This window comes from Podarcis liolepis (assembly GCF_965112155.1).
Source record: "Podarcis liolepis genome assembly, chromosome: 12".
Lineage (NCBI taxonomy): Eukaryota > Metazoa > Chordata > Lepidosauria > Squamata > Lacertidae > Podarcis > Podarcis liolepis.
In genome coordinates this window covers 50,632,032-50,645,548 of record NC_139563.1, presented here as the reverse complement: position 1 = coordinate 50,645,548, position 13,517 = coordinate 50,632,032, and the positions used below count along the sequence as shown (strand labels likewise).

The 13,517-nt window shown below is 43.3% G+C and overlaps 1 protein-coding gene across 3 annotated transcripts in view; it reads right to left on the bottom strand.

Moving 5' to 3' along the window:
* The window catches only part of ITPRID1 (ITPR interacting domain containing 1), a 67,786-nt gene that overhangs the window by 36,113 nt on the left and 18,156 nt on the right, over positions 1-13,517 (bottom strand). For all 3 annotated transcript variants that reach the window (XM_083467866.1, XM_083467867.1, XM_083467865.1), the window contains exons 3-6: positions 12,845-12,893; positions 10,100-10,146; positions 7,103-7,154; positions 4,728-4,814 (exon numbers count right to left, since the gene is read on the bottom strand). In XM_083467866.1, the coding sequence (XP_083323992.1) occupies positions 4,728-4,814; positions 7,103-7,154; positions 10,100-10,146; positions 12,845-12,893 (235 nt within the window). The remainder of the gene's footprint in view (positions 1-4,727; positions 4,815-7,102; positions 7,155-10,099; positions 10,147-12,844; positions 12,894-13,517) is intronic.

The window sequence follows — 13,517 nt, the reverse complement described above, 5'->3', positions numbered from 1 at the left end:
CACGGAAATGCCATTTACCTTCCCGCCGGAGCGGTTCCTATTTATCTACTTGCACTTTGACGTGCTTTCGAACTGCTAGGTTGGCAGGAGCTGGGACCGAACAATGGGAGCTCACCCAGTTGCAGGGATTTGAACCACCAACCTTCTGATTGGCAAGCCCTAGGCTCTGTGGTTTAGACCACAGCACCACCCGTGTCCCATTATCTCTGAGCTAGACAAGTACAAAATGGCCTATGAGAAGCTACCACCCAACAAATCTAAATTGACATTGTAAACTTTAAATTTGTTCCCAGATAAATAAACTATGCTTTACAAAGGTAATTTGTTTACATTTATTTATTTATTTATTTATTTATTTATTTATTTGGGCTTATAGCTCACCTCATCCCAATGACTCAAGCCAGGTAACAATGCACATGTCCATTTCAATAATCATTACTCATGTCAAGAGTTTCAGGTAATAATTTTGCTTGTCACCCATCCAACGCTCACTTAACTCTCTTTCATGTCATGAAGATTCCTAGGAATGTTTTGGAGTTTCATTATGTATTAAGTTTTCATCCCTGAAATTAATCAAACTAGAAACACAGTCAATCAATGGGTGTAATGTAGACAACGGTCAGTGCGCAGCTCCTTCAGTTTAATACTGGTCACTCAAAGACACTGGAACTACAACTCCAGGAAGACTTTGCCTCATGGCCAGTGCATGAGCCAAACCCTCCACAGAATTTGGCTTCTAACCACACAGAGAAAACTAACACATGGCCGACATGCAGAGGGCCGGGAGGCCAGCTGGCAAACCCCAGCTGTGCCGTCTCTTTCCATCGGCCCATGCTCCGACGTAAATCAGCGACCCGGGCTTCAAAGCCAGGGCACTCTATCAGCGAGAGAACTGCGCACACAGAATAGGCGTGAAGCTTGTGGAAGCATACTACAACTACAGATTTATTAATCATAAATCAGGACAAAGAAACACGTCTCTCTCTCATGTCATCTCAGAGAGAATGGGCAGAGCAAAAGCTATACACAACAGAAGTTCCTAGCATACTGTGCTGGAATGTAAACTGACATGTGATACACATCTGTTCCTTAAGGTGGAATGGAAATCTCAACACAGGGGGGCCATCAGGTGGCGCATTGGAAGATGGCCGACAATAACATCTCTCTGACCCATACGAGGTAATTAAGAGGCTGCTATGGGAAGTATGCAGTCTTCCTACCCCCCCCCAGGAGATGGGGGACTGCCTTGCCAGCGGTGTCCACAATGCACCCCCAGATACGAGGTCTGGGGGTGCCGGTCACTTGGCACGAGCCCTCGATGCGGTCAGCTCTTCCTGACGCCGATTCCAATCAGCGCGTGCTGGTTAGCTTCAGCTCGGAATTATAATTGGAAACATACAATTGGAATGAAGCTGAAGCACATACATCAAGTAACGCTCGAGAGATAAGACTGCTGATTAATGGATCTCTGTGACCGGGAGTGTTGGACAGATAAGTAAATCTTCTGATGAATCACCATTAAGAGACTGTATGTTTGGAATGAAGGGGGGGGGGTGGAGGAAAAAACCTTTTTTCTTTGTACTATGTGATATTAATAACCCTTCACCCCAGAAAGAAACAAGATCGTTGCATTTTACTAATCACAAGCAGGAAGTTAAGAACTGTGTGGGATGGAATATAGCTAAAGAAAGGATTGGTAAACAATGAGAACGGAGGAAAATTCTATGACGCAGTCAAAAAATGGCGTCTCGCCAAGACAGGCTTGCCGGAGAAAGAAGGACAGGGGGAGGAGAATCAGGACCACTGGCATGAGAAGGATTGCTGGAATGTAATTTCGACCTGTTAGAGCCTCCTGATATACTGGGCAAGTCTGAGAAAAGTAAAGGACAGATCGAAGATTAATTTTTTTTTTTATGGAAGCGAGGAACAGCGGCTGTCCCTGAGCGATATGATCTTTGGAGAGTACAAAACCCACACAGAGCATGTCTGTTTCCAATCTGCTTGTGAAAATTATCAGAGATCGCAAAGAAAGGAATATACGATAACAACAAGAAGATGAAGAAAGTAATAAAGGACTATCTGGATTGAACTGGATAGAACTGTTTAATTAATGCAGCAATATAAGTGATGCTTGGACTCGTCCGGAGCTTGATGTATGGGTACCCCCAACAAAATTTAAAATTCGGCTGTATAATTTGGAACTAATGTGATTTGGATAATGATTTCAGAGTGGGAGAGACTTCTCCTATTAAGAGGGAAGGCATCCAAAGGGCCCTTTGGCTCCTTCTCTTTCATGCAACTCAATCCAATTTTCTGGATTGCTGATCAACTCAACCTCATCTTCAGTTGGAATTGGTCAAACCACATCAGGCCCTGTTGCATCCCTGGTTATGTGACTGGGATATCTCTCTTAACGTTGCCTGGTGAGAGTTCAGATCCTTTCCTCTCGCCCATCTACTTGCCTCCCTCCTGCCTAATCTCATCCCTTCTCCCGACTTGCTTACTGGCTAATAATAATAATAATAATAATAATAATAATTTATACCCCACCCATCTGGCTGGGTTTCCCCAGCCACTCTGGGCGGCTTCCAACCAAATATTAAAAACAATACAGCGTCAGACATTAAAAACGTCCCTAAACATGGCCGCCTTCAGTTGTCTTTTAAAAGTAAAATAGTTGTTTATTGCCTTGACATCTGCTGGGAGGGAGTTCCACAGGGCAGGTGCCACTACCGAGAAGGCCCTCTGCCTGGTTCCCTGTAACCTCACTTCTCGCAAGGGAACCGCCAGAAGGCCCTTAGTGCTGGACTTCAGTCTACTATAACAACAGCAGTAGAACTGAGAAAGGGATGGAGGTCACTGTCACTGTTATGCCCTTCTCTGGCACCCGGCATACTACTACAGCTGTGAGCAGGCACCAGGACTGCTGGGATATATAGTTTCAGTGCAGCTGTAATACTTGGGGAAATGACACTTTCTGGAATCTTGCATGTAGCCTCAGCAGGGTGCTAAGTGCCAACAGTAGTGGAGGAGAGAAAAATACCCCTTTCTCCATTCTGCTGAGGCAGGAGGAAAGGAAAGTGGTTCGGACGAGGGTAGGGTTTGGAGATGGGTGGTAGGGAAAGAGGGCTTTAATTTTTCTCTAGCTCAAATTGGAATGCATCCAGGAGAACTTTCGGGTCTATGGTGGTCCGCTCCCCTTGTATTTAAGTTGAGGGATGCGGGTGGTCTAAACCATGAGCCTCTTGGGCTTGTGGATCAGAAGGTCAGCGGTTCGAATCCCTGCAAGGGGGTGAGTTCCGGTTGCTCTGTCCCAGCTCCTGCCAATCTAGCAGTTTGAAAGCACATCAGTGCAAGTAGATAAATAGGTACCGCTCCGGCGGGAAGGTAAGTGGCATTTCCGTGCGCTCTGGTTTCCTTCATGGTGTTCTGTTGCACCAGAAGCAGTTTAGTCATGCTGGCCACATGACCTGGAAAGCTGTCTGTGGACAAACGACGGCTCCCTCGGCCTGAAAGCAAGATGAGCGCCGCAACACCAGAGTCAGCTTTGACTGGACTTAACCGTCCAGGGGTCCTTTACCATTAGCTTTTTTTACCTATTTAAGGTGAGCATTCAAAAATTTGTTCCTGGAGAGAACCAGAGAACATTCTGAACATTGTGAATCATAACTAAACCAGGGTCTGAAGCTCAAAGGAATTTGGGGGCAACTGAGCCATGAGAATCTGGCATGTGCTGTGAAGCCACTAAAAAGGAAAATGCTCAGCCACACATCCTCACTAGCTTTGACTGCTGTCAGTTACCATGGCAGAGCACACTGATGCTGGAAGATGAAACAATTGAATTGCACACATGCACACACATCTGGAATGGGCCATGGGGATGGCTTCTGCATCATTTACCAAACATGCATATCTATTTAGGTCCAACCACTTTCCATTTTTGGGTGGGTCTGGGTGGCGCTGTGGGTTAAACCACAGAGCCTAGGACTTGCCGATCAGAAGGTCGGTGGTTCGAATCCCCGCGACGGGGTGAGCTCCCATTGCTCGGTCCCTGCTCCTGCCAACCTAGCAGTTCAAAAGCACGTCAAAGTGCAAGTAGATAAATAGGTACCACTACGGCGGGAAGGTAAACAGCGTTTCCGTGCGCTGCTCTGGTTTGCCAGAAGCAGCTTAGTCATGCTGACCACATGACCCAGAAGCTGTACGCTGGCTCCCTCGGCCAATAAAGTAAGATGAGCGCTGCAACCCCAGAGTCGGCCATGACTGGACCTAATGGTCAGGGTTCCCTTTACCTTTTATCTTGTTTTTACAATCAAGCGGCGTGTAAATTAGATGAAATTAACAAACAAACAAACAAACAAACATTTTCTTTGAGCACCAATGCGGGCTTTCTGGGAAATTCTGAGTTGGAAAGCAGGGGAATTTGCATCAGAATTTTTTTCAGTTTGCATCAGAACATTTTCTGCTGCCCTTGAGAGTGATGTAATTTAGCATGTTTATTTTACTCGGATTGAGTAAACAAAGCCAAACACTTCAAAACTGCCAAGTATGCCCAATATTTATTTGCAATTGGCAGCCGCTCGTTGCTACTAATGAACTTGTGAAACAGAAAATTTTCCGCAGAAAAACAAAGCACCAGAAAAAAGTTCCCGTCCCGCATAGCCGAATTTGAGGCGTGCGCCGTGCACCGTGAAAGCCGCAAACATTGAAATCTGGTTGATGCTGACCTTTTGGGGGCACTGGGAAGAGAATGGGACGAGCCAGCACTATTCCATCGTGAAAGGACCGGCATTTCTGAAAACTGATGCAAGGATCTATAGTAGTGGGAGAAAGCAACAATGAAATTTGTTTACACTCAAGGTCCTCTGGGATGTCATTATAATTTCTTTCTGGAGTAAACATTTGCATCTTTCTTTTAGTTCAAAATGTTACTTTGCCAGAGCTCTTCAGGAGAAGAGCATGTATGATACTGTGGCAAACACATTTGTTCTCAGGAACAGTATGTTACAGGAGGTGTTAGAATGTAGGTGTTAGGTACCGGTAAATGCTAATTATAAAGGTGGCAGAGCTTCTTTGCTTTTGACAGATGGCGTAGCTTTGGAAGTCTTTGGGGAGCACACGTTCTCTAACCACCTACTTTCTAGAAAGATATAACTGCTTTTAATAAAGCTCTATCTCTGTAACATGCAATGAGCAATACCAGGAGGAACACCCTCGTATCTTTATTTTGTCAAGATTTCTAGCTGCGACTTGTTAACTAGTTTGCTGTCGGCAATGGATTACGAAAGCGTGAGCTGCAATCTCCTCAACCCCCGCCTCAAATGCCCTCTATCCCAGAGGTCCGTTTTTCTAGATAACCTGGAAACATATATAAAACGTAATTCATAAAAGAGATAAAGGAATTACCGTATTTTTCGCCCTATAGGACGCACTTTTTCCCCTCCAAAAATGAAGGGGAAATGTGTGTGCATCCTATGGGGCGAATGCAGGCTTCGCGGACCTCTCCGCAAGCAGCGGGAGCCAGCGCTGGGCTCCCACGGCTTGCAGAGAGCTGCCTGTTTGGGGGCTGGGGTTGGGGGAAGCTCGGGCTTCCCCCGCCCCAGCCCCGCGCCTGGGGGGGAAATAATTTTTTTCCCTTTATTCCCCCCCCAAAAAAACTAGGTGCGCCTTATGGGACGGTGCGTCCTATAGGGCGAAAAATACGGTAGTAAGAACTTGGCTACCTGCATTGCCCTGCTTTGTTTTGTTTTGCCTGTTTATAGAATCTTTTAAAGCAGCCCTTTACCATACAGCCATACAATTCAAAACAGGTAAAACAGTTTGCACCATTATAAAACAAAGAAAAAACCCAAGCAGAACTAGTACTGTATAGGTTAAACAAAAAGGCACAGGTGGGTCCCACAAAACTACCTTAACTGTCAAAGGGAAAAGAGGTTTGTCTTCACCATTTGGTAGAAGCTGAATAATGATGGGGCCAGGTGCACCGCTGTAAAGGAGTTCCACAATTTGGGGGCTGGCACAGAGAAGTCCCTGGAAGCAGTAGCAGGGTGGCACAGACCGTGTGTGTTGCTGACCTGGCTTCCCAATGGCACATGTCACTGTCAGTTACCGAGGGGAGGGGACAAGGTAGCTGAGTTTGTTTAAAATCTAAAACAGCTTATCTTAGTATTCCGTTTTTTGAATTTGTACTATGTAGGTTTTTTAAAACCTTTTTGTAAGGGCAATACTAGAGTTTTCACAGCCGAGTCCTCAACTCCTTATCACAACTGCTTGGCTTGGTTTAGATAGGGCTGTGTCTTAAACTCGCTATTGAGGTTTTCAAACTTTTTTTGTAAACTCAAGGGAGCGTTTCAGCCCTGTTCTCGAGTTTGTTTAAAATCATTTAAGGTTTATGATTTCTCTATTTCCTTCTGAGGAAACTGAATGGTTCAGTGAAACGAGGTTTGTAGCCAGCATCCCGTTAAGGCTTTGTTCAATTCTAAGTTGTTTGGATTTTTTCCTTAAACTTTGTGATTTTTGTTATTTAGTTTAATTCTATAAGATAATATTTCTAGCCGATTACTTCTCATTTCAGGGATTTTCACGGTATTTCATTTGTTTTGTGTAGTTTTCTGTTTCCGTGACTGTCTTTTTTCTACTACAATTAGAGAAAGGGCTGCCAGCTGTCTATGTGTACAGCCAGGTTCGTCTGACTGTTCCCTCAGGTGACCGTTGCACAATGGGTTGCTTACATGTAGGAACATCGGACTGCGCGCCTCAACCCTGTTTTTACTCACATCCCGTTGGAGAGATCTACGCATCAGAGTGCAGAAGCCTCTTCCCCTCCTTGTTACTAGCTTGTGTTAGCATGAAAGATTGCTCCATATTTTAGCGTGAATATTTCACATTTACACCCACATACAATTCTGGCTAATTATACATATCACATTTAGCTTAATACTAGGAAAATGTAGATGTCATCATTAAGCTAACAAATATTCTTCCTGCCACCCTACAGTTCAGACGTCGAAAGCTTCCCTTCACAATTAATTGCACTGCCTTCACTGAATTTTGAAGTGTAGAAGTGAATAGCTCACAACATGCACCCTAACACCATACCTACCGCATGTAATTTTGCACGGTCATTTGGGCCATTCCTGAGGGAGGTGAAAGAGCTGCAAAGAAACAGAATTCATTGATATTTAATTTTTCCTTAAATCCAACAGGCAGGATTTTTAAAATCAAGATTTGAACTTCACTGCATGACCAGGTATGGTTTTTTTGCAAAGGAGATAAAGGGATGACAAAAGTTATTCATTCATAGAAACAAAAAAACTGAGATATGGGAAATGTCTTTTTCCGCTGCAAATATTTTTGTGTGTTGGTAGTATGCATTGCCACAAATAAAATGGGAAACAACAGTATTGTAATATGAAGAATAGCTAATGCTATTCTAGGCTGCATCAACCAATGTATAGTGTCCAAGAGAACCAGTGTGGTGTAGTGGTTAAGACCGGTAGACTCATAATCTGGTGAACCAGGTTCACTTCCCCGCTCCTCCACATGCAGCTGCTGGGTGACCTTGGGCCAGTCACACTTCTCTGAAGTCTCTCAGCCTCACTCACCTCACAGAGTGTTTCTTGTGGGGGAGGAAGGGAAAGGAGAATGTTAGCTGCTTTGAGACTCCTTTGGGTAGTGATAAAGGGGGATATCAAATCCAAACTCTTCTTCTTCTTCCATGTCAATGGAAGTAATAGCACTACTCTGTTCTGCATTGGTCAGACCCCACCTGGAGTATTGTGTCCAGTTCTGGGCACCACAATTTAAGATGGATATTGACAAGCGGGAACATATGCAGGGGAGGGCAACCAAGCCTGATGAGGAACTGTTGAGGGAGTTGGGTATGTTCAACCTGGAAAAGAAGGAACTGAGAGGAGATATGATGGCCAGCTTCAACTATCTTAAGGGCCGTCACATGGAAGATGGAGCAAGCTTGTTTTCTCCTGCTCTGGAGGGTAGGATTTGAACCAATGGAGTCAAGTTACAAGAAAGGAGATTGCGGCTAAACATCAGGAAGACAGTAAAAGCTGTTTGACAGTGGAACAGTCTCCCTCTGGAGGTTGTGGACTCTCCTTCCTTGGAGGTTTTTAAGCAGAGATTGAATGGCCATCCGTCATGTGTGATCTAGTTGAGATTCCTGCATTGCAGAGGGTTGGTCTAGGACAGTGATGGCCAAACTTGGCCCTCCAGCTGTTTTGGGACTACAGTGCTCATCATCCCTGACCACTGGTCCTGTTAGCTAGGGTTGATGGGAGTTGTAGTCTAAAAACAGCTGGAGGGTCAAGTTTGGCCATCACTGGTTTAGAATGATCCTCAGGGTCCCTTACAGCTATACAATACAATGATTCTATGATTCTAAGAAGACTTTTTTATCCAATATTTTTGTGAAGGTCCATACATTTAAAGTAAATTCAAAGCACATTGAAAGCATATGGCTTCCCCCAAAGAATCCTGGGAACTGTAGTTGCCCCCTTGCACAGCAACAATTATTAGCACTCTTAACAAACTACAGTTCCCAGAATTCTTTGGAATAGGGCCAGCCCAATGCATTTTGCTTCCAGACGCACAGGAGCAAAAGATGCCCAGCCCTCCAAGTCAAGTGAATAGTACCTATTCAGCTAAATTATTTTGGTGGCAGAGGCAGAAAATCCCACAGACACCTCTTCCCCTCTACAGCAGTGGAAATGCAAGCATAATAATTGAAATAACAAAGTGCTGACCTTTCAGGTTGCTCAAGGTGGCTGCTTCACTCTGCCTAATGGTAGGGTCAGCCAATTATATAAAGGGTTGGGCATTATATTTCCCCCCAAAAAAGAGGTTTATTGGTTTTCACAATATTATAAAAAACAAACAAACACACAAGACAAACAAACAAAACAAACATAGATCATAGCCTTATTGAAAATTACAGTTATTAACTTTGTTAAGTGACTTCCTCGCTTCCCCTTAGTTGAATTTCATTGCATGTCCTTTTAACGGTTTTCCAAATCCTAATTTTTATGAAATTTAACTTAAACATTAACATCCTTAAATCTTCACCTTATAGAATTAAACATATTACTTCATCACTTAACATAAATAAAATCCTAAACCCAATAAGTATCTGCAAGCTATTTCCAGTTAATTTAACTTGACAAACTTAACTAAATAATCATTAAATTTCTTCCATTCTTCCTGGGTTGGGCATTATAAAATTAAGTCTGGCCATTGAAACACATTCTACCAGGTGTGCAGATGACTGATATATTTTCGGGAATAGCACCAGCCATCAGTCCACCAAGATCCCATGCTGCATTGGCCCTTGCAACCTCCAGATTAGATCTAGCCTAGTTGAAACAGTTATTTTGGTTCTACAAAACCAAATTCCATACCACACGCCCTGAAACTTCTTGCACACTTGGATGACATGTGGAGCGTTGTAAATGTATTCCAGACCATGCAACTTTACAGCTGGAATCCCTGAAGCTGAATAAGTTGATTTTCGGACAGAATTACAGAAGCTGAGTGTGACTACATCTGGCTGTTTAAGCACTTCGGGTGATACATTGGATCTGAAGTAATAACTCTATAAAACAGTTCAGTATATGAATATAGTGACAACGTTACTGTGAAAAAACACAACGTGACTAGCAACTTGAATTACTGAACCCTTTTTCACTGACGTGAAGTTAATTGTATCTGCGGTTATCAATTTGCAGTTTAAAAGTGGTACAATGTAAGGCAGGATCCAAAACTCAAAAACAGCAGAAAAGGGAACATGGAATGTGAAAGAAATAGTTTGAAAACATTGTGAGCTCGGTTAGAAATGGGACAGAAAACTCTTAGCAAGTCATTGATGTAATGCGCTGTCTTTGTTTATTCAGATTTGCCTCATGGCTTTGGCCTCTGCTCTTTCTACATGTAATTCTAAAGAGTCAGTGTTTGTCTGATTAAGCAAATGTTTGCTCTGAATCATGATTAAATGAATGGTGCAATGTTTCACGAAGGATTTCTAATGACCTACTTTAGGCACCCTTCCTGTACCGCATTATTGTCAAATAAAGTCCAAGTGTTGCCTTACCCGCTCCTTTGCCTTGGCTTTCTTGCAGATCTTCGCTTTCAGATAAGCTGTCAAAAGAAAGGTGGGGAAACTGGTTGTTGCCATTCAAGAGGGAGGATTAAATATCCAGAACTCTGATCCACTTATTTACAAAACAGATGTGGCAAGGATCCTTTCTAACAGAAGAGATTCTTTGCGACTGCTTAGGAAGTTTGTCAGTCTGATGTAGTTTCTCTATATTAATCTCCTTGCTAGTTTAACATTTTTTTTACAATCATAGTTCCTGGATGACCATTAATCCAGGAAGTTACCAGATTTTCTTCAAAGAATCCAGGGACACTTTTTTTTTTGAAAAGAGAAACAAAGTTATTATTATTATTATTATTATTATTATTATAAGAAGTAATCTCTTCTGTGGTCTCCTCTGTTGCGCAGCCTTCCTCTGGACCCCAGCCTGCTCTCTTGGAGTGCTAGCTGCCATGGAGTAGGCTCGCGCCAGACCTCGGCTCAGCCATGTGTCCTTGCCCCCCTGGTGCTCTCCTACCTCTCCTTCTCAGTGGATCCCCTTTTTTCTCCTTCCTCTTTCTCTCTCTTCCTTCTCCTCCTTCTCCCTGCATCAGCTTCAGGGTATTCCTGACCCTGGAGCACCGCTGGGCAGTTGGCTGGGTGCTCTCACTCCCAGCTTGATTTGGATACCAGGGGTAGGTAGGTGGGGGGGTGTCAGCGGTTCCCCCAGTTCCCCTTCGGCAGTGGCAGCAGCAGCGGCAGTCAGCAGCCCGGAGCCAGCTTGGTAGCGCAGTTGGCTCTGGCTGGCTTCAGGAGCCGCTCGCTGCCATGGTGCCTGCCATTTTGCCTCGCCAGAAGTCCCCATATGATGTGTCTTGAACCAATCACACAACATTCTTCCCCTACTAATAAATCTACAACACTTAAAATATAAATCCGGGGACATTAAATGAAATCCGGGGACATTCCGGGGACGGATTTTGTCCAGGGACAAATTTGTAAATCCAGGGACTGTCCCCGGGAAACGGGGACATCTAGTAACCATATATTAAGACAACATGCCAATAAAAGTTTCATTAAAAATAAAGGCTGCTGGTTATTAGGGATACAGGTTACTTAGGAAATGTGTGCGCTCTTGGGAAACTACCTCCCTCCTTTCAGAAATCCCTAATTTATTATGAGTAGCATATAAACCCTTTTAGCTCAGAAAGATTCAGGGCAGCCATAATTTCCACCAATGCCCTGCCCTTCCCTTCTTTAGCTGCTAAGGTGGCAGGAGTTAAAACAGCATTCAAGGTCAACGTTGAAGGGTGCTTTTAACCTGCTTCCGCATTCTAAGATGCTCCTGTTCCTATGAACTCTGGTAAGGGTAGTTTTTGAAAAGTTCTTTCTGATTCATTGACCAGGATGAATAAAACATGTTTCCCCCCCCAGCACAGTGCTGGCTGGTGTCCATGGGGACTGGAAACACAGACGGCACAGAGATTCGCACTAGGAGGAGCTTGAATCAATGAGAGGTGCTCCCTGCTGAATACAACAAGAGTCACGTGGAGACTAAGGGGGAGGAGATGAAAAGGTAGTGCCACTCCTGGATTGGTTGTTAGAAAGCAGACAGGTGGCAGCTGTCTGGGAACAGATTCAGGATGTTGGGGCAGAAACCCATTCATACAATTAGACTACTACCCTGGTGAACTGTTTCTGAGAGTCTTTCTCGCATGAGGCTGAGCCAAGATGCTTCCTCATGTTGTTATCCCACCGACAATCAGCAAAATGGGGGGATTTCAAGTAATTTGGGTGATGGATGTTTGTTGGGTGTTTGTTAAGAAAACAGAAAACAAATGTGGATCCTCTCATTATGGACTACTATTGGCCAGTATTTTATGTTCCACCCTTGAGTAAGGTAGTGGAAAAAATGGTGTTTGGGGGATTATACTGCTTTTGGGGGGCATTTCTGTCTGATATCTGATGTGGCTTGGGGACAGAACTGGCCTTGGCCACATTGGTGGATAACTTGTGTTGAGGAATGCTGAAGGACTTATGTCCCATTCTATGGTCTTTGATCTGTGGGGTGTTTCAGAATCCCATTTGGTCCCCTGTGTCCATAAACGAAGCTATTGGGAGAAGTAATCTGGGCGCTTGGACTAAAGTGTGTGGATGGAAATGAAATGCTTATGTTTGGAAAATATCCATGTTTCTTCATCTACATAGAACGTATCCATGTATCCTTCATTTACACAGAAAAGCCTCCTTTAACTCAATGTATCTGACAGAGGCATTCAGTATAGAGATCAACTGTAGTACCAATGTTTATAACCAGATGTCAAAGAGAACAACAACTACCAGACTTTTAGAAGACATCTGAAGGCCGCCCTGTTTAGGGAAGCTTTTAATGTTTGATGTATTACTGTATTTTAATATTTTGTTGGAAGCCGCCCAGATGGGTGGGGTATAAATAATAATAATAATAATAATAATAATAATAATAATAATAATAATAATAATAATATTTTATTTTATTTTATATATTATTATTATTTTCCTATGAAGCTTATTAAGAGAGACAAGGTATTTCCTTTTAAAAAACAACAACAAACCTCTCTCTTTCTGTGTGTGTGTGTGTATGAATGAGATTTTTATCCACTCCAACCATCTCATTATTAGAGGTACAATTGGCTCTTCATATTGAAACACTTTATCCGTACAATTGCAAGGATTAGTTTTTAAAAATTGATCATGCTATTCAGGACTGCTCATACTTACTAGAAACCAGAGTCCATCCAGTTGCAAAGGTTCTTTTCTTTGTGGTCCACTAAAAATTAGACACAGCAGAATATTACTTATTTTCTCACCCACCCCAGATTTCTTCAAAAGAGCTCAGAGCAGCATAAATGGTTCTTTCTTCCCCTCCATTTTATTCTCACAACATCTGCAAGGTTGGTTAGGCAAACAGATTGTATCTGGCCCAGAACCAACCACAAAGTTTCATAGTTACTGGGGATGTGAACCTGTGTCTTCTCTTGTCTATTTGGCTAGAATGTGACCAAACAACTCAATTGCCATACTGTGGCTGTTTGATTCCCCCCACCCTGCCAATAAAGCAACACAACTATCTACTGCATAACTGTTATGTATTGTTTGAAATATGAGTCTGAAGGTTTCATCTGTAGACAATGCACAAGAACATCACTGCACAATGAGAACATCTACAGGCCCTAAGGAGGTTCCTTTACACTGCAGTCTCACTCCTTCCAGAAACTAGGAAAGCATGAGTATGGGAAAGAATCATGTCATGGAGTCCACCAACGTGACACGGAGTACAAGTCAATACATGTCTACTTAGAGTAAGCCCCATATAGTCCAGTGGGACTTACTCCCAGCTACCGTAAATATGAATAGGATGGCCACCACAATGCTTCTGATTTTCATTCCATAC